Source organism: Cydia pomonella, chromosome 7, assembly GCF_033807575.1.
Source record: "Cydia pomonella isolate Wapato2018A chromosome 7, ilCydPomo1, whole genome shotgun sequence".
NCBI lineage: Eukaryota > Metazoa > Arthropoda > Insecta > Lepidoptera > Tortricidae > Cydia > Cydia pomonella.
The window spans coordinates 7,767,151-7,794,777 of NC_084709.1; the positions used below are offsets into that span (position 1 = coordinate 7,767,151).

At 38.9% G+C, this 27,627-nt stretch overlaps 2 protein-coding genes across 3 annotated transcripts in view; both read right to left on the reverse strand.

The window, feature by feature from the left end:
- Positions 1-720: 720 nt before the first annotated feature.
- LOC133519724 (SH3 domain-binding glutamic acid-rich protein-like) lies at positions 721-4,280 on the reverse strand. The gene is made up of 4 exons (XM_061853786.1): positions 4,107-4,280; positions 3,791-3,994; positions 3,107-3,205; positions 721-2,007 (listed from the first exon to the last, which is right to left on the reverse strand). Exons 1-4 carry the CDS (start codon positions 4,149-4,151, stop codon positions 1,384-1,386), a joined length of 972 nt encoding a protein of 323 aa, XP_061709770.1. The 5' UTR covers positions 4,152-4,280; the 3' UTR covers positions 721-1,383.
- A 923-nt stretch (positions 4,281-5,203) lies between these two features.
- Positions 5,204-27,627, reverse strand: part of LOC133519730 (Golgi-associated PDZ and coiled-coil motif-containing protein-like) — a 102,291-nt gene continuing 79,867 nt past the window's right edge. For both annotated transcript variants that reach the window (XM_061853790.1, XM_061853791.1), the window contains 11 exons: positions 23,933-23,987; positions 19,838-19,976; positions 19,524-19,629; positions 19,026-19,193; positions 18,558-18,683; positions 17,089-17,201; positions 14,994-15,089; positions 13,316-13,423; positions 11,719-11,858; positions 11,508-11,612; positions 5,204-10,559 (listed from right to left, as the gene is read on the reverse strand). In XM_061853790.1, the coding sequence (XP_061709774.1) occupies positions 10,378-10,559; positions 11,508-11,612; positions 11,719-11,858; positions 13,316-13,423; positions 14,994-15,089; positions 17,089-17,201; positions 18,558-18,683; positions 19,026-19,193; positions 19,524-19,629; positions 19,838-19,976; positions 23,933-23,987 (1,338 nt within the window). In that variant the 3' untranslated portion in view covers positions 5,204-10,377. The remainder of the gene's footprint in view (positions 10,560-11,507; positions 11,613-11,718; positions 11,859-13,315; positions 13,424-14,993; positions 15,090-17,088; positions 17,202-18,557; positions 18,684-19,025; positions 19,194-19,523; positions 19,630-19,837; positions 19,977-23,932; positions 23,988-27,627) is intronic.

The following is a 27,627-nucleotide window of genomic DNA, read 5'->3' on the forward strand; positions in this document are numbered from 1 at the left end:
CTTCAATTATGCCCATTCCGAATAAGTCAAAATATCCCTAATTAGTCCTATTTACCTTTATTGCACAAAAGAAAATACAATCATCCAAAAGGCGGACTTGACATAAGGCATTCTCTACCAGTCAACCTTCGGGCAAAGCAGAGAACTAGTAGCCCGTGCAACATTATGATTACCTATACAAGTAATATAATTAATACATAGGCATAAACATACATAATTATATATATAGTTTGTCAAAGGACGATCTCATGTCAACATAGACAGAGAGAATCATACTATCTTTGTTTTACACTAGTACTAGCACCCAAAAAAAAGGACGAGTATAGTTTTTTTTGTTCTTATTAACTGACAAATTGGTTTGACCAACTATATATATATATATATATATAGTTCTAAGTCTTTATGAATACCGTAATTACCATGAAGTCCAATGAGAATCTAGTGAGAAAACTGCTGGTAAGGCGGGCCTACACAAAACAAGCCGCCTCGCGAGGACATAGCCGGGCGAAGCATCTCTCTCGGTCTTGCCCGAGGCAATGCGGCCGAGGCACGTCTCCACCGAACGGACTTTCTGTGCGGACCCCACCTACATCAATTCACAACAACATCCTTTGTATATGAAAATTGAGTTAACTAAAAGTGGCGTTAGGCATGAATCCACACCTGTTCGCTCAACATGCATGTATAGGTTCCTACGACCTTGAAATGAAAGCACCACAATATATAGTAATTTATATAATTCATATGAAAAATTAGTTAAAAACTGTCTTTAATAATAAAACATTAGTGAAATATACTTGTCATGAACAGTTTTTGCAAAATAAACACTGCATTTTTTAAATTTATTTTATAAATACATTATTTAATACTCTAGCAAAATTTCATCGTCAATATAATCATGGCAAGACGAATGAACTTAAAAATCGGCAGGATGTCTTACAAAAAGGATACCTAAAATCCTAATAAAAGATCAATCTTATTAGTAAAATACTTACATCAGTAAATAAAACATTTTTAATTTTGAATACAAATCCATTTTAGTTCATGTGTAAAAATAAAAAAAGGAAATATTAATACTTTAAAATAATACAAGCCTTAATTGAAGGACAAATTTGTTAAATAGAAATCTTAATCTTTAACTTCATTAAAATGAGTTATAAATCTAATGATTACGATAATAGGCCACTTCATTGTTAACATGATACTCTATACATCGCCACAACACAAGTTCTCAACGAAAACTTCTTTGCATTATATACAATGACTAATTATGCCAAAGAAGCGAATGATGCACCATAAATAACAGAATAGACTTAATGGATATGCTCTTAGTGCTAAGAGGGGCTTAATTTGAGCTGAGAAGTAGTAAATATAACCAGTCATTTACTCCGCAGCTGCCGCCTGCTCACTCTCGATCAAAGCCTCAGATGGGTTAGTCTTCTTTACCACAGCCTCATCTTTATCTTGTGATTGCTCGCGAGACCCCACAGAACCATTTTCCCTTTGCGGTGTACTTTCTTTTGAGGATTTTGCTGATTTAACTGCGGACTCTACTTCAGAAGTCTTTGTTTCTTCAACTGGTGCCTCCTTTTCAACAGATTGTCTTTCTTGTGAAGCTTCCCTCGAGGCATCTGCAGCAGGTGTACCTTCCTTAGACTTAGGGGCAGGGGTACCTTCTTTAGACTTGGGTATTGGTGTACCTTCCTTGGACTTGGGGGCAGGTGTCCCTTCTTTAGACTTGGGTGCTGGTGTACCTTCTTTAGACTCAGGGGCAGGTGTCGCTTCTTTAGACTTAGGTGCTGGTGTACCTTCCTTGGACTTAGGGGCAGGTGTCCCTTCTTTTGAAGGGGTTCCTTCCTTGGCTGGGGGTGCTTCTTTCTCTTGCGATCCTTCCTTTAGTGCAGGAGTACCCTCTTTTTCAACAGATTTGGTATCCCTTTCCTGTGAGTTCTCCTTGGAGGCCTTACTATCTTCATTTTCAGTTTTCTCAGCATCCCCATTCACAACCTATAAATCAAATTCAATTTAAACTTCACAAGTTCTCTAAACATTTTTACATTTTTTATTTTATATATATTTTATATTTATTTAAATTAATCATTATAACTTAACGGTTTCAGTTTTTCCAGAAATTATAGAGTTCGGCCAAGATAACTTGGCAGTGATTTTGACAGCCCAGACAGTGCAAGTGTAATTTTAAACATCAAATGGCAATGAAATTATACAAAATACAAAATTTATTATGTCACCAGGCATAGGTCAAATATAGGATAAAACACAAGTAGGTTTCACTTACAAAAATTACAATTTGGTTAGCAGTAGCCCTCAGACTAGGTCAAGCCTGTGTCGTGAGGACTCTAGGAAATACCAGGAAATTTATCAATAAGATGATGCGAAAAATACAGATAAAATAAGATTTTACAGATATTAATGAGCTTATCTAAATTTTAAACTCATGGTACAGTCAGCGTCAAATACTCTAGCAGTCAAAGTGGCCAAATAGTTTGCCACTCTTTGGCTACTTTGATTGCTACAAAGTATTTTATGCTGACTGAACAAGCTGTGCGAGCATGAGAGTAAATGTGTGAGTGTGTCTGTGTATATGTTTGTGTGAAAGAGAAATGTGGTGTTTACTGCAAAGGTTTCAATGTATCTTCTGTTGCCTGATACAAGAGAGAGATTAACCAACTATGAACAATGTTTTGAAAATTTTTGACTGTCATATCCTGCACATTGATGAGTTTTGAAATGTGGTTATTAACTAAACTAAACTAAACTAGTCTTGTTTTGAGGAGTTCGTAAACAGGTTTGTAATATTATATATAATATTGGAATTTATGAATTTCTTTGCAGATGTTTGCAGGTTTCCTCCACTGAAAAGTTAGTGTTGAATATCAAATGATATTTTGTACATAAATTCCGAGAAACTCATTGGTATGAGCCAGGATTTGAACCCGCAACCTCCAGATTGAAAGTCAGACATCATATCCACTTGGCTACCACGGCTTGTGTAACTAAAGGTTCCAAATTCAAACACAAAATGATTGCTTTTGGGTCTCAGGAGGTACATAAATTAATTAAAATTTCTACATTCATGGTACTTTACCTTTTCTTCCGCTGCTGGCGGCTCTTCTGGAGGAAGCTCCACTTTCAAGAATACCTCCAGTGTATCCACTTCATTTGCCAGATCAAACTGGTCATAATCCTGTATCAAATACAAACATGACATTGATGATCAATTTTGTTCTTATAAGAACTCTAGAGAGGATATCAAATTCGGTACTAATTAAATTAACCTTGATAAATTCAAATTATGAGTTCAACTAGTTAGAGGAGATCCACACCTGACAATATACGTTGAATGTAACTGAATTCTATTGTTGGGAAATAGTGTAATTCAATAAAATAATGTATAAGATTATCACAAAAGACATGCATAGATATTTGTTTATTTATCATTGATAATATTGATAACAAATTTTATAGTGGACTTTTTCTTTTACATTAAGACCTCAGAAATTTTAATGTTTATTTATGCTTTTAGAGATTGAATGCTGTATGACAGCCAAGATCATAGGATCAATTATATTTGGCAATTCTCAGTTGAAGGTCACCAGTGTTGTTTACATGCACATTAGCATAATTTCTGACCGACCAAATATTATTATAGCAATAGTTGCGTTTGATAAATAGTATGAGTTGGTGTTTCCTGTATTTTTTCCTGATTGACAAGTATTTGAAACCAGGATAACAATTAGAATCTTATGATAAATAAAGTAAGTTGACTCACCCCGCAGTACTCCTCGTCGTTGAAGATCTGCGGAGGTAGCGGGGACCGCGGGTTGGGGTCGCTTACGGTCCCTCCGTTCGATGTCGAGTTGTTTTGCATAAAGTCTTTATCCGCTTCCCTTCCCGGTTCCGTGATGTCAATGATGTCATATTTAATGTTTTTAGAATCCAATATCATCATAACACGCTGTTGTCTCTTTTTCACCTGGAATTCGATGGAGTCACGTAATCAAAAACAATTATTATATGAATCAGCTTAGCGAAGAAGTCGAAGAAAGTGCCCGGCCAACCCAGGAATTTTCTAATATTAAACATACCTCCTTGTTTCCAGAAATACCACTAATGTATACTTTAACAACCATGATTGTAATTTGATATTTAGGATTAAAATAATAATAAAAAACAATAGCGTATAACACTAAATCGAAAAAATAGGCTTGGCCATTCGTGTTTTACTTTACCAAATGTGTCCATAGAGTAAGGGAAATTGTGACGTTCCACAATCAGTCACTTCCACAGACTCAATAACTACGATTAAACCCATGTAATACACAAACTGAAAACGACTTTATTTTCATAGCATTAAGTACTATTATTGAACGTGTATTATTGAAGATGAACCGTTTTTTATCACAGCTGTCATTTCCAGAGAGATATTTGCTGCTACTTGAACGGTGTGACACGATCCGTTCTACGTAATTTTGCTGTAGCCAAAAAATATATTAAATCAAAACATTTCGATGCCGTAAAATTCAAGACTTTGAAAACATTCTTAATTGTTTTAACCCTTATCATCTCTGGAAGAGGAAGCAAATCTTCATAACAATTTTCGAACCTTCGGAACAATACCTAGGTATATAAATTATTATTAGTATTTTACTAGGGGGCAACCCTAGTAAAATACAATACTATTACTAGTCAGGGCTATAACCGCGAAAATCGAAGTTCGTCAATTGCGGGCATTTTTCTCTGTCACCCTAATTACGTCTTAGTGAGAGTAAAAGAGAAAGATCCCTGCAATTAGCGAATTTCGAGTTTCGCGGTAGGCCCCCTGACGACGATAAGTTGGCAGCGATCTTGACAGCCCAGATAGTGCAAGTGTTATTTTAAAAGTCAAACTTCTATGAATTATGACTTTTACTTAACACTTGCAGAGGCTGGGCTGTCAAGATCGCTGCCAACTTAGCTTAGACTGACTCTAGCCAGCAGCGCAAGAAGAACTGTGCAAGGTTGGGTTGGCGATATTCAAAGAGTGCGACAGGTGTTTTGTCATGCACATATTAACTTGACGATTCTAGAGGTAGAGGAAAAGAGGTGTTGATTATTAGTTTGATAAGAGCTTTTTTGCCTTTTATAGGTATAGTTTATATGCAAACAGAGCCCAAAGAAGCTCGGTTAAATAACAACAACAGAGTTTTGTTTAAATTTTATTACAAAATTAATACAGAATCATACATAGGCATATTGTCCCGTAAACATTTATATCCGGAGCTTGGACCTACTTGAACATCGAATTTAATGTATCGCCATCTCTGTCACTTAAATACAGCAAACACGATAGAGATAAAGAAAAAACATTTTCATAAATCGATGTTCGCGTAGTCCCTCTTTTGCGGGAACTTATAGGAATGCAGGGCGAGCGCATGGAATGTACTACTGCAGTATTGTCTACCTTACACGAAATAATATATTATGATAAAAAATAAATGAATGGCATTTCTTTATTGCAGGTAGATCTGTTTCGTTTTAGTGCCTTTAAGTTTGTATCTTAACACCAACTGAAGGATTGGCTCGATGCCGTTTATAGCCGATGAAACATATAGATAGAGAGAGTCAGACTTGCGTTATTTTAAACGTCAAAATGTTATGAAATTATGACGTTTAAATAACACTTGCACAAAGCACGTCTGTGCTATCAGAATCGCTGCAGAGTTATCTTGGTTTGACTCTCCGTCTCCTGTTAGAAAATCACAAATAGTTTGTCAACGTTAAACGACATCGTGCCACTGAGGCTTATACGTTTTTTTGTAAATTAAAACAATGGTAAGTACGTGATATGTTCTTAATCTTTTATCTCCATACAAAAATGCTATGGCGTCTAAGACAAAACTAGTAAAACCACTAAAAATAATTATATACTTACAGTAAAATAATGACCTTAAATTATTTGGGTTGTGGGATAGGTACAATTTGTAATGAAACATACTTCCTAATTCTATATACACTTATATAAACTCTCATAAAATATATAAATATTCTTAAATAAAAACGTAATACCGAAAATAAGAGATCAATTTCATAGAAAATGTATAAAGCGCTAATTACATCCACACTTCCCGATATCGGGCCCGAAATGATAATCGTTTTCCGTTTCACGGAATATCAGCAGAATTGTAAAAAATACGTTGTCTCTAATCGCAGTGGCGTAGCATGGGGGGGGCGGAGGGTGCGGTCCGCACCGGGCGGCACTTTGCCGGGGGCGGCGCCGCGGAGGTGTCAGTTAAAAAAAAAAAAAGTAATATTGCACTTATTACATAGTAATAGAAGACAATGTAATAACATAACGTATTAGTGATTCAGTGACTATCTACCTTCTATTCTATGTCAAAAAATGTTAATTTCACTTTTCAATTCAATAAATTATTCAATAAAACTAATAAAAGTACTCTTTTTACACCATGCCCAAATTTTTTATAATGGATGACAAAAATAAGAGGGCGGCAAATTTGGGATCCGCACCGGGTGCGAGTGACCTATGCTACGCCACTGTCTAATCGCCAAAAACGTTCAATGTTTAATATTTTTGCATTTGAACCATTTTTTTGTACATTTGCCAAATATATTGAGTGCTGATATTTGGTGAAACGGAAAAATACTCTTGCTCGGGCCCGAAATATCAGGCCTGATTAAGTGTGGATGTAATTGGCACTAAAGTCATAATATAAACAAATAAATTAGAACGCGTTCAGACCGCGCGCAGCGCAGCAGTCTTCACTCTTTGTGCAAAACATACGTCAAAACTATTTTATACAATTAATTTACTCGAAAAATCCTAATATTACAAGTCTTAAAATACAAGAGTTGATCGCAAGTTATAACCATGCTCTGAGAATTGAGAAGGAGACTAGCTTTTCATTTACTTGCAATGAACCCCAGTAGGTATACCCTATCCTGCCTTCGTACGGTGAACGATAGGCCGCGACGTCGGTGCCGACGGCGGCCCCGATATCGGGCCAATTTTTCTTGGCCTATCGCTTTACAATATTTCTTGATGTAAAAAAAATGTTCAACTGCAAAAATATCAAACATGAAATATTTTTGGCAATTCTAGACAAAGTATTTTTTATATGTCAAATATTGCTAACGATGTTCTTAGCGTTTCAGGAAATATAAATAAATATATTTACTGAAACGGAAAACGTTCGTGCTTGGGCGCGACGTCGGTGCTGACGTCGGCCACGAACGTAGGGCCCGACGGCAGGATAAGTGTAATAAGCCCTTAAGATGCCCTGCATATGGTACCGCGCGTATCATAAGGCGAGCCAATATAAAAGTGATCTCAATTTAATATCACTATCCTACTAGGATATCTAGGCTAAAACAGGGTGTTGTTGTAAAGTGTATTTATGGAGTTTACTAATAAAATGAAGCATATTGAGAAAGTTAAGTATTGCGCATTTCTCTAAAACGATAGGTTAGACTGAAATCTAAATATTGGTATGGCAGTGACTCACTTGAATGAAAGTTACCATATGACCAAGTTGCTTATAATTGTGAGTACATTCCCTTTGTACGCAGTGTACTGGCAACATTGCCGACTGGTCGATCGATACATCGATAAGTTCGTATAATATCATTCTTTATTTAAGTAGGTTACAGGTATTTTTTTTAGAAATAATATTCTCGAAGAAATATGAATCCCTCATTGATTTAGCGTATACGTTTCTAATTATTTATCTTTGAAAAGATACACACTTGTTACTAGGCAGTGGATTATTGCTTGATTTGCATTTTTTTGTCACAGATAATTGGCACCACCGATTGTGATCAGGTCATCTACATATCACTAAAACGTTATCTGAATGGACGTAGAATATAATAATAATTATTTGAATTCGTATTTCTGGTCGACCGTCGGCCTCGTTACTCGGCAGTGCTAGGTATATTTTCAGTTTTAGAATATTTTCTAAAACTGAAAATATACCTAACTCTAGCGTAAAGATCACCGGGTTTACTTCCCCTAAGACTATATTTTACAAGTTAAAACTCTATTTCTTAAGTTCAACAGATCTATGGCTAGCTAACGGGAAGTAAGAGATGTAAGAATCACGAAACGAAGCACCGAAAACAATAGGGCATCAGGGGGCCTACCGCGAAAACCGCAATTCGCAAATTGCGGGATCTTTCTCTTTTACTCTCACTAACACGTAATTAGAGTGACAGAAAAACTTGCCCGCCATGAACGAACTTCGATTTTCGCGGTTATAGCCCAGTGTGGTTTCACAGTCACGTTTAATGCGCCTTGTTAAACTATAGTTGGGGCCAACCTGTCAGCCCTGAAAAGAAAACAAGAAAAAAAAATACAGTTCGGTAACCAAAAAACTTTTTCCTTCTTTACATTTTTTATCGTTATATTATAAGAATTGTGTTTCACTAGTTATTCGTAATTATAACGATTGTAACGTTATTTATGTCGTATCGGGGCTATAACCGCGAAAATCGAAGTTCGTCAATTGCGGACATTTTTCTCTGTCACTCTAATTACGTCTTAGTGAGAGTAAACGAGAAGGATCCCCTCAATTTGCGAATTTTGGTTTTCACGCTAGGCCCCCAGGCGTATAGTAAACGTAGGTCACCGATTTTCGGATCCATCAAAGCAAAATATCACTTATAGTTGAAGAAATATTATTTGCACCGCTTAATATACTAGATATAACAAAAACAGTGGGGTGAGTGGGGATCCATTAAAGGGCATAATGGGTATCGTGCTCTAAGTAGGAAAAAGTAGAAGAAATATTTTTATTATGCAAAAAAAGTACTTTGTATGGAGGGTTGACCGACTTAGACGACCTGCCCCATACAAGAAAAAAATGTTTTACGCATCAATATTTTTTTCCTCAACTTTTTTCCTAATCAGACTATGATACCAATATGCCATACAAAACAGTCTTCCAATCTTTGCGGGGGAGGGCCACGTCAAATGTATGGCGCAACGTAAAAATAGCCATGTTAAATAAACGTCAATCCGTACAATCGGATCGGACCCGGGTATGTCCTTAAACTACGTCCAAAAGAGAGGTATGGGCAATGTGAATGTCATCTCGCCTTGTGTGGTAGGGCACAGCACAGCAGATGTCATTCCAGATCTAGAGCAGAGCCCAACTGGGGAAGTACCTCCACCTTACAGAAAACCGCAGCCAAATAACACACTACGAGGGGGGGTGGGGTTAGGGTCGGCAACGCGCATGTAACTCCTCTGGAGTTGCAGGTGTACATAGGCTACGGAGACTGCTTACCATCAGGCAGGCCGTATGCTTGTTTGCCACCGACGTAGTATAAAAAAAAAAAAAAAAATGGTTTTCGACAGAGGGGTAAGCTCTTAAAGGTGACTTCAGCTGTTAAATTCTCCAAGCCTTAAACGGATCCCAACTATTTTTGTTACAGCCTGTATGTAATTGCTCGAAATGGCTGGACTTATATTTAACAATAGAGTAACAAAACCATTAACATCCGGTTTTGCTTAAGTGTACTTGAGCTAAACAATCCAGATCTCAATTTTTTTTTTTTTTTTTAGTTTTCCAATAAAAAAAAATGGTTTTCGACAGAGGGGTAAGCTCTTAAAGGTGACTTTAGCTGTTAAATTCTCCAAGCCTTAAACGGATCCCAACTATTTTTGTTACAGTCTGTATGTAATTGCTCGAAATGGCTAGACTTATATTTTACAATAGAGTAACAAAACTATTAACACCCGGTTTTGCTTAAGTGTACTTGAGCTAAACAATCCAGATCTCACTTATTTTTTTTTTTCTTTTTTTTAAGTTTTCCAACTTTTTAATTCATAGTCTGTTAAATTAAATAAGACATTTAATCTAAAGAACCACGCAACAAAATGATCTAGGGTTTCTAGATCATTTTGTTGCGTGATCGCGGCTAAATATTAGGTCTAAATAAGTATTGTATGTATTAATTTTATTTCCTTTTATTAGTACCAAGAGGGGATTTTATTTCATTACAAAACTGAGATATTAATTTCAAAGTAAATCTGTGTCGATATTAAGTTTCATTTACATAATAACGTATCCTATATCCTAGAAAGACAAAGTATCATAACTAATAGTTATTTGCACTATATGGATGGCACTCGCTTTGCCGAGACTACTCGCTCTTTCGTCCTTTTATTCGTAAAGATAAAGTTTTACGACTAATCGGTGCAAATTATATTTCGGCAACTAAACTATTGAAGTTTTGACGCAGGCACGTTGCAGTCGATTTGTCAGACCACAAGGAAACGCGCATTAAGCGGGACCGCCAGAAACCATCGTGAAAAGAAAGCATTTCCTATAGCATGCGGGTGCGGCGGCGAGCAGTTCAGACGGGCGTGCCGAAGTCGGGGTCGCCGTCGCCCGCCAGCCCCGCGCCCGCGCCGGCGCCCGCACCGACACCCGCGCCCGCGCCCGCACCCGCACCCGCACCCGCGCCCGGCAGCGGCGGCAGCGCCCGCGGCCGCGCGCCCGCGCCGTTCACCAGCGCCTCCACGCGCCGCGCGGAACCTGCACAAGAGGTGATGCTAGTTCATTAATACAATGATCCGCGGTAATCGGGAACACGAGAAGCGGAAAATTGCCACGGGAAGGTTAATTTGTTGTTGGTAGGAATAAGAGATATGGCGCTTGTAAACTGTGCATGCGGCTAACGCATATTGAAGCTGAGGCTACGTGCACCTGTTTATCGCATGTGTGTATACTTAGCTAGCGTGAGCTGTTTGCGCAAGTGACATGCGGATGTTTTGTATAAGTATGAATTTTATGAAATGTTTCTTTCGGCTCGAGCCCTAATCTATTAAAGGAGCCTTTGTTTCTTTTATGATTTTTTTTGGACCTAGGTATCGGTGGGCGGATGTGGTGGACACGAATCTGCGCGAGCTCCAGTTTGAAGACTGGCGAGAAACTCCACAGGACCGGGATCAGTGGCGAGCAGTCGTGTTGGAGGCCAAGACACATTTTGGGTCGCTGCGCCAGAGTAAGTAAGTCTTTTATGAAGAGACGCCTTAAGTGCGGCATGCCATGTTGTTAAAATGCAACTATTGTGATAGTATTAAGATTCAAACGTATGTAACAGCTCATTCTGAGAAAACTACTTTGGGTAATGTAGGACGATCGGTCTCCTGTGTGTGGCTTGTCAGATAACAGAATGAGTTGTTACATGAGTTTAAACCATACAAATAAGACGGTAAAATGCTTTTTAAACGAGTTTGTTCCCGGTCAGACAGCAACGGTGGCACCGTCATTATCATCATTAACCTTTGAGACTAGCTCCAGTCACGCAGATAAGGGTCACTTGCACGAGCGGCATATTTTCGAGCATTGTTTTAAATATATTGTCTTTATTTACATTTATGGGCTTCAACATGCGAATGTTACATGCGCCGCGTGCAAACGCATATAAACGGTACTTTAGTCAAAAACGAATCTATTTGTTTACACCCATTGAACACGTACCTATCCGAAACGGCTTCGCATCCCGCTTGCTAGCGTCGGGCGGCGCGGGCGCGGGCTCCGGCTTCTCGTCCGACGACTGCGCGTCGTCCACCGTGTGGTACGCTCCTGGCGACGTTCAATTACAAGTATTGAATAGCGAAAAGTTATTGATTCTAGAAGAGCTATATATGACGTCAAATTGAGACAAAGGCCTGTGTGGCCAAGCGCCCACCTTTAGTACGCCAGTCCGTCGGTTTGCGTTTCTTCTTGGTGGCCTGGCGGCGCGCGTGCACGGGCGTGGAGTCGGCCGAGGCCGACGCGGACGGCAGCGCGCCGTAGCCGCCGCGGCGCGGGCGCGCCTCGATGCGGATGCTGGAACCGACAGCAGCGAGGACCAATATAGTCGAGAATAAAAATGGACATTTATGCCTGAGTCACTCTGCTTTTCACTTCGATTGCGAGGAAAATTTACAAAAATTTCCAATATTTTAGGTTATTTTACCGTATTGTTCAAGACTAAAGAAAATCGCACTCGGGCCGGTCGGGGGCGCGCCGGCAGGGCTGGCAGGCAGTATAGCAGATTTTGAGCTTTATTGCTAAGTCAATAAGGATCATAATAGATGATTTTACTATACGCTCTAGAGTATAATAAGCAATTGTATGTCGCTTACACGCGACTTAAATATCAATTTTACGAGCATGAAAAGTGTAAAATATATATTGTTTCGCAGGAAAGTAAAAAAATTCAAAGCAGCCTTGGTAAACTTGCCCCCAAAACGAGATGTTTGAAAGTATGATAAGAAACTATCTAATTAGTCTTCATCACTAAATTACTGTCTTGGGTGAGACTTGAACTCACGGCCTCTGGATCGATACTCCAGCGCTCTGCCATCTGAGCCACCAAGACCTCATCCATAGGCAGCAAATTTTCCACCATATGAGTCTAGGGGACCGACATCTACCGTAAGAATGTTATACTTCTTAGACGGCTACCGGAGTTCCAAGTCATATTGGAAATTCACCAGTAAGGATGTGCTACCCATACTAAATTAATTTTTAACAAGCAGAACGTCTGCGAACGATGCTATTAAGCTTAGAATAAATTAAAAAGTGGAGAAATTACTGTCTTGGGTGAGACTTGAACTCACAGCCTCTGGATCGATACTCCAGCGCTGTGCCATCTGAGCCACCAAGACCTTCGTAGACGTTGCTCTTGTCGTTAATTATGTTTAATAGTATTTTTTTATATTACTGTAAAGATGCCACGATTAGTGGTTTTTGACAAATACAGAATATTCGGCTACCCTCACCGCCGAAGCGCCAAATATTTTAACTACATCCCGAGAATACATTTTAAATGTTAAATATAATACTTTGCGTTACTATCTAATTGTGCAATTTTTCTTCATATGTAGATGTAATAGGTACTCGATTCGGTAGTCGGCCGAATACTACACAATATTCGGCTAAATGCCGAATATTCGGCAAAGTGGTCTAATACCATATAGTTGCCGAATATTCGTGGCATCTTTACTAATGACTTTGATTTATATTCATTTCGCACCACGAAGGGTTACGTCATGTTATTTCCTTTCGACAATATCTTTAAGTCACGATAATATTCTTACAAAATTTGAAATCCGTCATTAATATACATAGTTTTGGAGAAAAAAATTAAACAGTATATTGGGTGATGTGAATGCGAAACTGCTTATGGAAAATTAGGACTATACTGTAGTTGAACAACATATCGCAGATCAAAAAATATTATTTATTTTAGCGTATTTATAATCGACTGCAGTTGTAAGTGTTTGAAGACAGCGACCCACCTGTCGTCGTCCATGTCGAGTATGGACAGGTTGTTGTTGATGTTGTTGTACTCGGGATAGCGCGGCCGCGGCGAGCGCGAGTCTGTCGAGCCCGCCGCGGAGTGAGGCCTGCCGGAGGAACCCAGTCCACCTTATTTTAAACGTCTGGCAGTAATAGTACATTGTGCAACCAGGGGGGTAAGTGAAATTTCGGGTACGAGGGTGGTAATTAATTAGAGACCCGAGTTTGCAATATTCTTAACCCCGGAGTTACACACAATGTTTTTCATCACACTTGCTAAGAAAAAACTAAATTTTAAGCGAAATAATTATTAAATACGGTGAGATATCATACATACATCCGCCATTTTGTATTTTCTTGGCAGGTGAAGCATCGAAGGCACAGACCTATTCGGCATTCAGCCACGATTGACAATTATGATAATAGGGTTGTTTCCAATTTTTTGAAACGCTCGTATTACGTTCTATATTAACTAAAAGTTGCCCTAAAATTCAACTTTTATACTAAAAACGGCTTTAAATATGTTAAATAAACAAAATATATTTTGACAGATGCTTTCGCGTCCAAAACGCTCTTTGAAAATTGTGTGACGTCACAGTTTACGGTTTGACACATAACTACATACGCACGTAGAAGATACGAACTGTCAACTGCCATTTGTCATTTGTTGTTTATCGCCTAACTGTCAACAGTGTCAATCCGAGAGTTGTGACGTCATCAGAATCTTCAATGACGTTTCGAGTTTGGTCACGTGAGGTATGCCAAAAGATATTTTAAATTCAATATTTACAAAAATATGGTCATTACAGGTCCCCTAAAAGTAGTTTAACATGTTCTTATAATTCAAAAGAATTTATTGGGATACAATTCTGCCCTAAGATTTGTAGATGGAAACAACCCTATTGACGGCTGTTAAATTAATCAAATTAAATAATTTTAAACAAAAACAAAAATATTAAATAATAAATGTCAGTATTTTAAAAGTAAAACTCATGTATGCTACTTCGTCTTGTATGAATATTGACATAATTAAAAATAAAGCTAGAACTCCCTAAGGGAGTTATAGCTTCACAATCCATAACTCCCACGGGAACAAAATAGGCCTTTGTCCTTCAGCACACATGCATGAAATAAGATCTTTTTTGAGCAAGTGTGATGAAAATATATATACAGCACCACAAAATAAATATAAGGAACCATGTCGTAGGCGACTGTGTTGTATACTGTCTGATTGTGGTGTGTTACTAGTTTTTACAATGTGGTCGATTTTAACCCTTTGATAGTTAGCCATATAATTTTTATTTTATTTCTCTAAACGATATCTGCCTCAAAAAAGAATTTCACAATTTAAATGCACGTCCAACGACGACGGCAGCCTTACATTACAAAGAAACACATGCTTCAAATGAGAGACTAATTTAATCCCTATCTTGTAACAATATAATAAAGATGTAAATAGTATTGCATACTTAATTCTACTGAACTAGACTCCTTAACTCAATAAATATTTTTAATTTAAGATTAGGGCATGTTATTATTTCAATTGATACAAAGGAAAAAATCTTATAGAAAAATATTAAACAAATTTTATATAGTGGTTTTATAATGAACTTGCTCCAAATTTTATTTTTTATATATATAGTGGAGTATGCTATTCTCCGATAATATAAAGATTACCTGTCATAGTCCGGGGTCCGCGGCGCGGTGGGCGTGGCGCCGGAGCCGTCGGCCTCCGCGCCGAACGCCTCCCCGTCCTCGGGGTACAGCGGGAACCTGCACGAGCAATACAGTTAGCCCCACTGTGCGACACTAAGCTGATGCATGCATGTTCATGACATTTTTTAACCTAAAGGGATAAAAACTGCTTGTTTCTCTTTTCATCAGTAATAATGGTGTAAAATCCATGCGACATTCGTTTTATAAACTAGAGCGTGTTGCGAGCATATTACGAATAACGCACCGCATCCTTCACACTGCACCGTTGATGAGCGACAGTCACGTGACGACAGTTACCGGTAGTTGTCGTCGGGCAGCGCGCAGTCGTCCTTCACGCTCTGCAGGCTACTCCTGGTCGAGCAGCGGGGACAGTAGACATGCGCGAAACAGTGCTTCAAAAAGTAATCCTACATCACATCACTTTTTCGAAAACGTAATGTTACACTGAGATATCACATCACTTATCACTCGAAACGAAACATTCACCCGAACGAATACAGCGGTGATGTCAACGTCACACTCATCACAGTACCAACTACATTACGCAGCGAGTGCTAGGATTCTAGGGCGTATCATATCGGCGCGTCGATCTATTACGCATTGTGTTTTGTCACCGCCATGTGATAGATCGTTTTTGTTACTTAATGTTTTTATTTTTATAGTCGTAAAATATGCATCATAGATAAAATATAAAAGAAAATATCTGTTAATTAATGAGATAACGCCATCGAGAGTCACATGGTAGTATTTTTATTTGGGTATATCAATAAAATTATGATATGATACTGATACGAGAATGTACTGTAAACACTAGCTCACTATTAAATTAAAGATAAATAAGTAACTTCACTCGTGCTTAATTTAGTTTCCCGCGAAAGTCAACCAAACCAAACATTTCACAACAATAATAAACAGTAAATACGTTTTTGTTCGTCAAATTCAAACTCGCAAGCGAATTATCATTTAGCCGCATCCTTATAGGTAAAATACTAAAAACATTGTAAGCTCTATGGTAACGCATTACAGTTTTAAATCGATTGCAGGTGCAAAAATCCGTTATCGTATCAATTTAATGAAATTTGCAATAACTCAAATGCGACTGCTACCGACCGGCTCGGCCGAGCGGACCGATCCGAAGTGTTCCGAAAGCATTGCGGAATGAGAGCGAGCGAGCAGTGAGTGCGGGTGCGAGCGGGATAGCAAAGTAATGATAGCATGGCAAACAAACATCACACATCACACCATCACGTCTCATTGCTCATTATACATTACGCGGATTGTATATAGATAGACTTGAACGGACCTTTCGTACCGACTACCGGCGCGTCAATCTATATTGATGCTTTACGAGTTTACGCGCGCTTCGGCCAGTCATGTGCTCGAGTGATGTTTGAAGTAATGCTTGGTTTCTCGGAGTGATGCGTAATGCAATATTACGCGTTTGAGTGATATCTCATTTGTGATGTTACGCGCATTACTTACACATGTCTAGGGGACAGTTACCGGTAGTTGTCGTCGGACAACGCGCAGTCGTCCTTCACGCTCTGCAGGCTACTCCTGGTCGAGCAGCGGGGACAGTTACCGGTAGTTGTCGTCGGACAGCGCGCAGTCGTCCTTCACGCTCTGCAGGCTACTCCTGGTCGAGCAGCGGGGACAGTTACCGGTAGTTGTCGTCGGACAGCGCGCAGTCGTCCTTCACGCTCTGCAGGCTACTCCTGGTCGAGCAGCGGGGACAGTTACCGGTAGTAGTCGTCGGACAGCGCGCAGTCGTCCTTCACGCTCTGCAGGCTACTCCTGGTCGAGCAGCGGGGACAGTTACCGGTAGTTGTCGTCGGACAGCACGCAGTCGTCCTTCACGCTCTGCAGGCTACTCCTGGTCGAGCAGCGGGGACAGTTACCGGTAGTTGTCGTCGGACAGCGCGCAGTCGTCCTTCACGCTCTGCAGGCTACTCCTGGTCGAGCAGCGGGGACAGTTACCGGTAGTTGTCGTCGGACAGCGCGCAGTCGTCCTTCACGCTCTGCAGGCTACTCCTGGTCGAGCAGCGGGGACAGTTACCGGTAGTTATCGTCGGAAAGGCGGTCGTCGTCGTCGGCCGCGATGAACTGCACGCACAGCGCGCAGTCACCCTTCACGCTCTGCAGCGCCGCCACAGCCTCCTTGTGGCACGCCTGCAACACGTTACGATATCATTATTATCATGTATTAAAAAAGGCACGCAACGATTTACAATCATCGGTTAATACTAAATAACGAAATTTTCGGTAAAGAAAAGAAATATGATGGCAGCAGGCAGGGAAGAACGCTGTCTGCAAGAAAATTTGTGTCTAAGGCGATCACAAAGTTTTTCTGTTTAGCCCTATTGATTAACTTGTAAAGTGAGTTTTGAACCCTTAAATCCCCTATTTATAGTTTCTTAAAATATACAGTAAAGTTAGTTATAGCTCCTAAATACATATATAGTTGCTATTACACTAAGAAATGACAACCCTTCATTTTTGTTAACGTACGCAACAGACATATTACATAGGTACAGGGCAACAAGCATCTCAAAACATCATATTAACTTATAAATAGACAACATTGTTTGGAAAACTATCACCTTACTAAATCCAGCGATATCTTGGTGCAATATCTGGTTAACGATGGCACTCTTATCTACTCGAAACATGACCTAAAAGCGTACCAATAATAGCATTAGTCTACACATTATAGCTCAAAAAGTAGCATCCGTCAGATTTGAGTGTTCCGCGAAATTCTCGAGTGTTCTCAAACAATTACTCATCCGTTTATTAGCAATCCGCAACGCAAGTCGTTCTGATAGTCTCAAGTCTGGCTCTAGCTCTCGCGACTTAAGATCTTTTACAGTAGTAGTCGTCGAGAGCTCGCATCTAGACCGAGATATTGCGAGGATTATTCGTATTCGATTCGGTGAATCGTTGCTGCAGCCCGCAGTATGTTTAAATAGTAGCTCAAGGGTGACACATCATTTTATAGTGTTATTTACTAGCACTAAAAGAACCATGACTGTTGCCAATTCGTTTGAAATTTCAGAATATTTCTACATGTCATGTTAACCGTCGATGCTGCGTTCATTATGCAAGTTTTATGAATATGTACTATAGTTTTAAAATGTTAGAATTACTAAATGCGTAAGGATCCTGCAGTCGCCAACCGAATATTTTTGCTGGTTTTTCCTACCTGTGACGCTAAAATTTTCAAGGTTCCACGTTAATACCGGAAATAATAATAAACTTCAAGGCTTAATTTTCAAACTCAAGTTCAATTTACTTAGCAAATAGGCCACAGGGCAACTTTTACATGTCAAATTTTACAAGCAATAAAAATAACCAAAAATTGTAAAACACTGGCTCTACTACTATATCAGGATCTACTCTGCAACACAGACAGCGGACAGACATCTGGCAGATAAATCTGTGTCAATTTCTCGCCATACATTGACGGATGTATCCACCGAACACATCTTTCTGACAGATCTGACGAACAACAAATCCATCAGACAGTACCTGCGTCAAGTCCCGGTCGTCGATGGCCAGGATGGCGTCGCCCACGTACAGCTCTCCGGTGAGCGCGGCCGGCCCGCCCGCCTCCAGCTCTGAGATCAAGATAGGAACACCGTGCTCCCGCCCGCCCTACAAATATAACAAAATTATATAATTTATGAAGTAATAAAAATATTTCAAAACAGTCGAGTCAGTGAGCGATCGAGTTTCTGCTTTCTACTGCGCTGTAGGATTACCCGGTTTTCAAGTAGGTATCTACGCCGCACAGTCCACCGCGTATCTGCGGAGACAACAGATTGTCTAGGTACGGGTGTAGCCGCCCGAAAGTTTCATTCAGATCTAGCTTCAGCCGGCTAGCTGATGTGAGATCTGAACCTTTTGTACCAACCATGATAAACTAAATAACTTTTGATTTTGTGCAATTTTGCTAATGAAATATTTAGTTAACGGCTAGAGTATTAGGTTACGCACCGTGACGGAGATGCCGAGCCCGAGGTGCGGCGAGCGGCGCACGCGCACGGTGCGCGGGCGCGGCGGGCGCGGCGAGCGCGCGCGCGCCGGCCGCGCGGGGCACGGCGCCAGCCCGCGGCACACGCGCACCAGCGTCTTGTGCCGCTGCAGCAGGATCTCCGCCTCTACCTGCCATCGAATCGATGCCTTTTTTATTAATCACACTAAAATTTAACAGAATAAAGAAAGTTATATGAACCTGCATTCCGTAAATCCCTAGGACGATCTGATCGCACGTGACAAAGAATTCGTTTTTGTTTCGTACCACTCATACCTTCAGAAAAAAATGTTAAACAATCAGTCTATGGAATTAAATGTTCAAAATGGCGGCTACGAATTCTATGGAAATTTACCGTCTGTTCTGTGTACAGTACTATAGACATTACAATGGGGAATCTGTTGAAAAGAAAAACTGGTGAATTTTTTTACGATATATCGATAAAATATTTGATGACTAACCTGAGCCCAAAGCGAGTCCCGAACTTCTGCCCGCATGTCCCTGCCGAGTAGCTGCAGTTGCTGTATCCGCCCCGCTAACTCCTTGTCCAGGTATTTTGTCGCCAGTCTGATGAAAAATAATTACATCATTGACCTGACGAAGTTTCCAGACTTGAGCGATAGTGGACTCAAAACAATGCTCATAGGTCTTGTTTTACAAGGTAGACCGACGACTAGATCGGGATCGCCGGCAACTGTTTGGTAAGAGCAGTGCAAGACTGATCTTGTGTAGAGAGTGAAAGAGATGATTGGATGAACCGTGTACGGAGACACACCTGGCGCCGAAGAGTTCTGAATGTAACGCAAGAACGGTCTCCCGGAGCGCGGCGTTCTCCCGCGCGAGCTGCGCGGCTTCGGCGCGAGCGCGGGATGCGTCTGATACGCTGCCCGCCGTGTCGTCACCATCCGCCAATCCTGTCAACAAATATTAAGATAACGACGTCGTTGAAATATATTCCCTTATGCATACCTAATACTTTACAAGCCTGAATTAAATAGTTAATTTTGTGTTTTATCAATTTTTACAATACAAATAAATACCTAAGTAAAAACTACAGATTAAGATTAATATCTAGAGCCAGGTACTAAATTGAGGCCTATAGTGTGTTTATACAGTCAGTTTTTTATTTCCTTAATAAAAAATAAATATAAAATTATGTCATTAAGGGAATGTCTTTTAATATCTAAAAACAAAGAAGTAAACATACATAATAAAACTTACTAACAACTTAAACTAAAGATAAAACATTTGGCCCAAATCGCCGTCAATGGGCAAGGTGCCTAGAAGGCTGGCCGTATTTCCCCGCTGTATGGCGATACTTATACGCTGTGCGAAATAGTGGCCAGCCCCCTGGTCGCCCGAGGCTTCTATTAGGCGCGCCGACAAATCTTTAAAAAGCCGACGCGCACTTGGCCCCCATGGCCCCAAGGTTTCAACGCCAAACGCCGCAAACATGTAGCTGCTTCCTAGTGCTGCATATTTGCGGCGCTCGAGGCTTTCAGCCGAGGATGCCGCAGCGCCAGCGGTAACTTTGGTGCTCGGGACATGGGATGGTGCCAGGGTATCAACGCATGTAGCATCCCAAACTAGCGGCCGACCCATGCTCCAAGGCACCAGTGTCATTCCGTTGGGTCGCTTGCCATCGTCCCTGGTTAGACCGCTGGGCTCAAGTACTGCCGGCACTCTGGCACTAACAAGGGCCCCACGGATGACATCATTGATACTGGCGTGGCGGGGGATTCTTCCAGCGCTTCGGACGCACGAGAGGCCAAAAAATATATTAGGAACTTAAATATCATTTTTGAAGACCTATCCATAGACGACGAAAAAAAATTTTTTTTTTTAATTTTATGACGTATTAAAAAAAACTACTCACTAGATCTCGTTCAAACCAATTTTCGGTGGAAGTTTTCATCGTAATGTATATCATATTTTTTTTTTTGATTTTTCATTCTGTTATTTTAGAAGTTACAGGGGGGGGACACACTTTTTTCACTTTGGAAGGTTCTCTGACGCATACTATTCAGTTTAGAAAAAAATGATATTAGAAACCTCAATATCATTTTTGAAGACCTATCCATAGATACCCCACACGTATGGGTTTGATGAAAAAAAAACGTTTTTTTTTTTTTAATTTCATGACGTATTAAAAAAAAAAAACTACTTACTAGATCTCGTTCAAACCAGTTTTCGGTGGAAGTTTACATGGCAATGTATATCATATATTTTTTTTAGATTTTTCATTCTATTATTTTAGAAGTTACGGGGGGGGGGGGGGGGGGGGCACATTTTACCACTTTGGAAGTGTCTCTCGCGCAAACTATTCATTTTAGAAAAAAACCTCAATATCATTTTTGAAGACCTATCCATAGATACCCCACACGTATGGGTTTGATGAAAAAAGATTTTTTGAGTTTCAGTTTTAAGTATGGGGAACCCCCAAAATTTATTGTTTTTTTTTCTATTTTTGTGTGAAAATCTTAATGCGGTTCATAGAATACATCCACTTACTAAGTTTGAACAGTACAGCTCTTATAGTTTCGGAAAAAAGTGGCTGTGACAGAATCGGACAGACAGACGGACATGACGAATCTATAAGGGTTCCGTTTTTTGCCATTTGGCTACGGAACCCTAAAAAATGACAATGTAACAAATAGAATCAGGCGTAGTTTGCGGAAATCCATATTAATTAAAACACAAAATATTACTTTGCTAATCCGCGAAAAGATAACGTGCTAGTCAATCAGTGCTAACCCGTTATAAGCGTATTTTTACATTTTTTTTTTTTTTTTTTTTTATTCCGAAAAGGTAAGCATTTGACCACAATCTCACCTGATGGAAAGTGCCGATGTAGTCTAGGATGGAACATGCTTACCTAAAAGATGTCTATTCACTCTCGATTTAAAAAGGTCCAAGTTATAGTGGACTGGGATGCAATTAATGTTCCCACCCTCCCACCGCAAAATAAATACGCAAATAAATATAACAATCCACAACCGAACGTACGAATCGCACAAAACACGACACGTGTTTCGCCTCTATTTGAAAAACCTGTTAAAACATTTTTGTTAGTTAATAATGTTAATAGATTAAGCCGTTTAGTAGAAATAAGCAAAGTTAGCCGCAAAATGGCCTGTCGTGTTAATTTTTTACGGTGAAACTATAAATTTCAGGACTAAAGTCAAATGTTACAATTGTTGTACATAGAATATTAAATACAAATAATTTATTGAAAAAGTATTGTACAGTGGTGAATCGTAAAGAATGAACGTTCATATATATTGTTTCCATATTTTTTTGTACCCATTTAGAAGAAATGAGCTCTAGAAAGTAACAGTTTTTCGCCAAAAACGGCGCCTAGCGCCTTAAATTACGCTAATAGTTTCATGTCTATAGTGAACGCGCCTGTTGTTGGGTGTATAGACCTGTGATCTCTTTATCTATATGAATACGATTTAGTTGATGGATGTTTTCATCAATGATGAATGATGAAAAATATCAACAGCTAATGTGATTCAAACCGTACCTATAAAAAAGATTGCTGACAGAGTCGATTGTCCCTACATTCGACATTGCGGCGACAGGCATGTTGTAATTTTTTTTTGTTGTGTTGTATAATTTATAATAATTTATGTTAATATTAATATTTTTAATTTGTTTTTATGTAATTTTAATGTAATCTAATAGTATGTGATTATGAGTCCTATTGTTACGCAAAATAATCATTTTTTTAAAGGACATCTTGTATTCGGAATTTCATGCATTTAAACCAAATTGATTAAATATCATAATTTTTGGAAGTAGTACTTGTACTTAAACTACTTAATCGCTTTGATTGTCCTGTCCACGAACTGTGATTTGTGAACCATCAAAGTTGTGTTCGCCTGTTAACAGAGACACCCCATTTATTATGCAGCAGATGGCCCAACACGACGGAAATCAACACTTGACTTTCCCTATACGTCCTATGACGCGTCTCCCAAAATTTGCCTAATTTATGACCTTTCAACACGCCGTGATTTATCGCATAAGCTGGCGAGGTGACATGGAAAACTAAATTAGCAATCACATTTTTTTTTCTTTATAAAACTGATATTAAGAACTCGCGTACGTAATAGGTAGGTAATGTTCCCCGATTCAGTGATACATATCGGAACAAGCCCGTTTTAAAGTTCGTGGCTCCGTATGGCTACAGGTACACTACCGTACCCGTACCGTGTTGTCTTTCATGGTCATTATTGAATTACTATAATTTCGTCACTATGTCACGTCATCACGTTTATTTAGCCGAAAATTAAGCACTCTGGACTGCATAACCAATTTTTCTCTTTTTTTTCTTATTTTTTATCCTGTAAATATCGACACTGTAGGCAAAGAGTAAAGTAAGTATACTGTAGGTAAGGTACCTACGCAATCCTAGTAGGTACCTATAACAACTAGGTAAATTGAAACGTCGTAGGCGGCGGTTACACATTTCAGTAGTTAGTAGTACTCAGTTGGCAGTTATTAGTAAGGGAATTCCACTTATTTTACGGGATACTGCAGGAGGCTAATTATGTTTCTTCCCACCGGGTAATATTTAATGCTCAAACTTTAAATACTTCCGGAATGAGCCCGGGAATTCGCGGTTCCGGGACTGATTTTGTATAAGTAGAAAATCAGTACCGGGATCACACGGGGGGTTGTAAATTAAATAAGCTTTCGCGGAATTTCCTTTCATCTACATCTATCGCTTTAAGCCGATAAAGTCAAGGGGAACAGGGTATTTATAAGTAAGGTTTATCATGAAATTGCACTCTCAATGCATAAAATAAACAATTAAATTAAGCCGACGATGGGCAGTAAAAACTAAAAACGTTATATAGCTCACCGGACGAGGCGGCCCGCGCCTGCACGAGCTCCGCCCTCATGTCCACCAGCTCCGCCTGAAAAAAAAACAGTCATTTTCAAAATCAAAAATTTAGATAAAATATTGACAGTCTTAGGTACTTAGCACACTAGATCCGATTTGCATGTCGCTCCGATGTTTGAGCGAGAGAACGACGCTATGCGCGTATTATAGCGACATCCCGCTCGGATCCAGTGTGCTAAGCACCTTAAGAATAAACTGGCTTTATTTGAACCTATCGATGTTTAATACAGCTGGCGAATTGGGAACCCCATTTCTAATAGATATAGATCTAATAGAGATATGTACATCAAATTTCGCGATATTGCGGCCATGTCACAAATTTTACCGATGTTAAAAAAACAGTTAAGTACATAACTAGAATCAGGACGGTTGACAAGGATTACGAGACCAGAAATGATTGGAATAGTTTATCATCGAACACACTGCAGCAAACATGATTGCAGAGAAATATTTGAAAAATTCACGCTATAATACCTTGACAAAAGATTCATGATCATGTTTAAGGGCAAATAAATAATTATAGTAACTTTAAAAATGCATTAAAAACTTACGTAGTAAAAAAGGGTATTACACATTAAATGATTTTTTTTGACGTTAATTTGGATAAATAACGTTACCGGCACAAATAAGACTTCCGAAAAAGAGAGAAACCAATATAAATCATACACCAGCCCTTTCTAATTTGCTAATGCCTATGATACATATTGCTATACCCTTACATGGTTCATGCGGATGTGGAACTGTATTAAGTATAGTTTTAAAGAACTGTACACTAACATGCAATAAACAATTCTGATTCTGATTCTGAGGGCACATTTAAGTGTAGGTACGTACATATTACCTATGTTATAAAACGGCAATACAGTTAAGGTAAAATTATCTGCGGTCCAATTAAAATTTAATGGGTATCAAACACGGCAGACCATTATCACATCGCCCACTCTAATCAAAACCGACGAATACTCGTACACAGATGTCACCAAGTAGGTATCTTATTTACTGTTATTTTGAATTATACAGATACATATAGTGTTACTTCTAATAGTACATAAAAATTCATAGATTCGGGATTTCTACAGTAGGTAGGTGAGCCAAAACACGCGTGAGTTCAAGAGTTGAATGATTATTTATACTGCTCGGTTCGTAATGTTTCAGGCCATGCTTTGACATCATAAATGCTTGTAGAACGACAGACAAAATATCATCAACTGATATCGTAAAGATAGTGAATTTAGGTTGAAACGCAGTTAAATATATTGCCAACATATAGGTTAAAGAGTATCGAATTCAAAATGAAGCAGTGGAAGTTTCTGCCAAATAAAAATAAATAAGTTCTAGAGCACTGTACTTTCTAAGTACGTTTTTGTTCTCTTTTTACAATAAACAATTAAAATTTTGGTTTTAAATGGATTTGTTGTACAATTTTCATTCTTATAATTACGCCCCATTCTATAAATAACTATATTTTTCCTACATTGTTAATTGAAAGTACCCTCAAGAAATACTACTGAAGTTTATACTTAGCAGTGTTTTGTTAAAATATGGAGATTATATTTCAAAATAAACACAAAAAAAAATACTTAAAAAAAACAAAACTTATGACTAACTTAAGTCTAGTCAAAAAGACCCCCCTGAGTTGTCCCCGGCGCAAAGGTACCCATAACGCTAGCCGCGTTGCCACGTTGAATGGCGATGGATAACCTTTGCACCAGGTACGAACCCGCCCGGGCGTCAGACCCCCCTTTCCCTCATTCGACGTCCCACTTCCCTAACGAAGGCAATAGCCTCCGACCCCCAGCAAAAATGTTAAATGCATATGTATTTTAACTCTCCTCGTAATTGAAATGAAAAGTAGAGTGTTAAACGGGTTATCCCCACTAGTTACCACCAAGTTGTTACCAGTGGTAACTATTGGTATTTTTTTCCCACCTTTTACCACTGGTAACTACTGGGAAATAAATCCAACTAGTTACCACCAACTTTTGGATTTTTTTCCAGTAGTTACCACTGGTAAAAGGTGGGATTTTTTTTCCCAGTAGTAACCACCTAAATTTTGTTCGAGTTCAATACTAATAAAAACAGTAGAAAAAATACAGTATAAATAAAGAGTGCTTTAATAAATAGTTATAAGTTGATTAGTGTTTCAGTTAACCGCTTTAAAAGTGATCAACTATTTTAAAACCGGTGCTAGTGCATACAATTAAAAGTTAAAGAGAAATTAACGTTTGGTTAAAATTTATCTTATTAATTGTAAATTGAATTAATTGTGACGTTATCTATGAAACCTGAATCTTTTGTCGAGGGCGATTACGCTGCACTGCGTTGCGCAGCGTTGTATTTATATAGGAATATTGCTGATACTGGCGTAAGCGCCATCGACAATAAAGTCCGTTTCAATAAATAACGTCACAATTATACGAACGAACAAACACGTCAGTCAAAGATCAACTATTCTTGATCACTTTAAAGGCAGTTTACTGAAACAGTAATAGACTTATAATTACTCTAATGACTAATTAATTCGACTTAATTCATTATTGATTAAAGCACTATATTTAGACTGTTTTGAACCAAATTTTGGTGGTAACTACTGGGGAAAAAAAATCTAACATTTACCAGTGGTAACTACTGGGAAAGAAAAATCTCAGTAGTTACCATCAAATCAAGTTGGTGGTAACTAGTGGGAATAACCCTGTTAAACACGTTCGACTCACTGCGTTCGAGCACCAAACTACCTGGACAGGAATGGGTGCCTTTCATCCCTTGGTTAACAATCTACTATTGATCTGAATTGCATTGGACGCAAAGTAGATTCTCTCCGTATTATTTTATTGTCCTGTATTTTATAGTTTTCCAATAATGTCTATATAAATATTAGAAAATATAGTTATAGGTATCAATTTAGAGCCCAAAATGTAGCAAATTCAGCCACAAAAGCAGAAAATAATAACTTGTACAAAATCTTTGCAGTACAGGCCCCCGTTTCATTAATCTTCGGCATAAGGTTTATTGCGACCGTACCGTACCGAACCGTAGTTTTCTTAAATCACGCATGAAGGGGCATTTGAGACCGATTAAGCAAGGCAAACGGTCTTTATTTTTCTTTCTTATTTAAATAAACATATTATTTGTTTATATAAATTATAACTTCTAAAGTTAAAAAAGTACATGTACATTACAGAACACATTTGTGGGACAACAATAGCTGTATTAACACAAGCCACATATCATTTTACACGTAAGACGACCCTATGACGAATTACACAATAGTAACCTTCAACAAGCTCGCATGTCAAGCTTTTATGCCCAGAATTTGTAAATCCACGCACGTTTCCAAATCGCAACTTCATTATCCTACTTTTTAAACGTAGTCAACTTCTTAAAGTACCGGTATACATATGCCTTTTCATTTCAGAGAAGCATACTGCAATAGAATTAAGTTTAATCCGGGCAGGACGGGATCAGCGCGGCGCAAATTGGACTTAAAACGACAGATGTTAGCGGTGTCAACAGTGGGCACGCGCACATAAATCGTTTGACCTTTATACGTGACGTGACCAGTGGATACACCGTTTAGATAATGGAAACAGTATTTTAAGTTGAATCAGAATTACAAGATGGATTTAAGTGTTTAAAGGCATGATGATTTTACA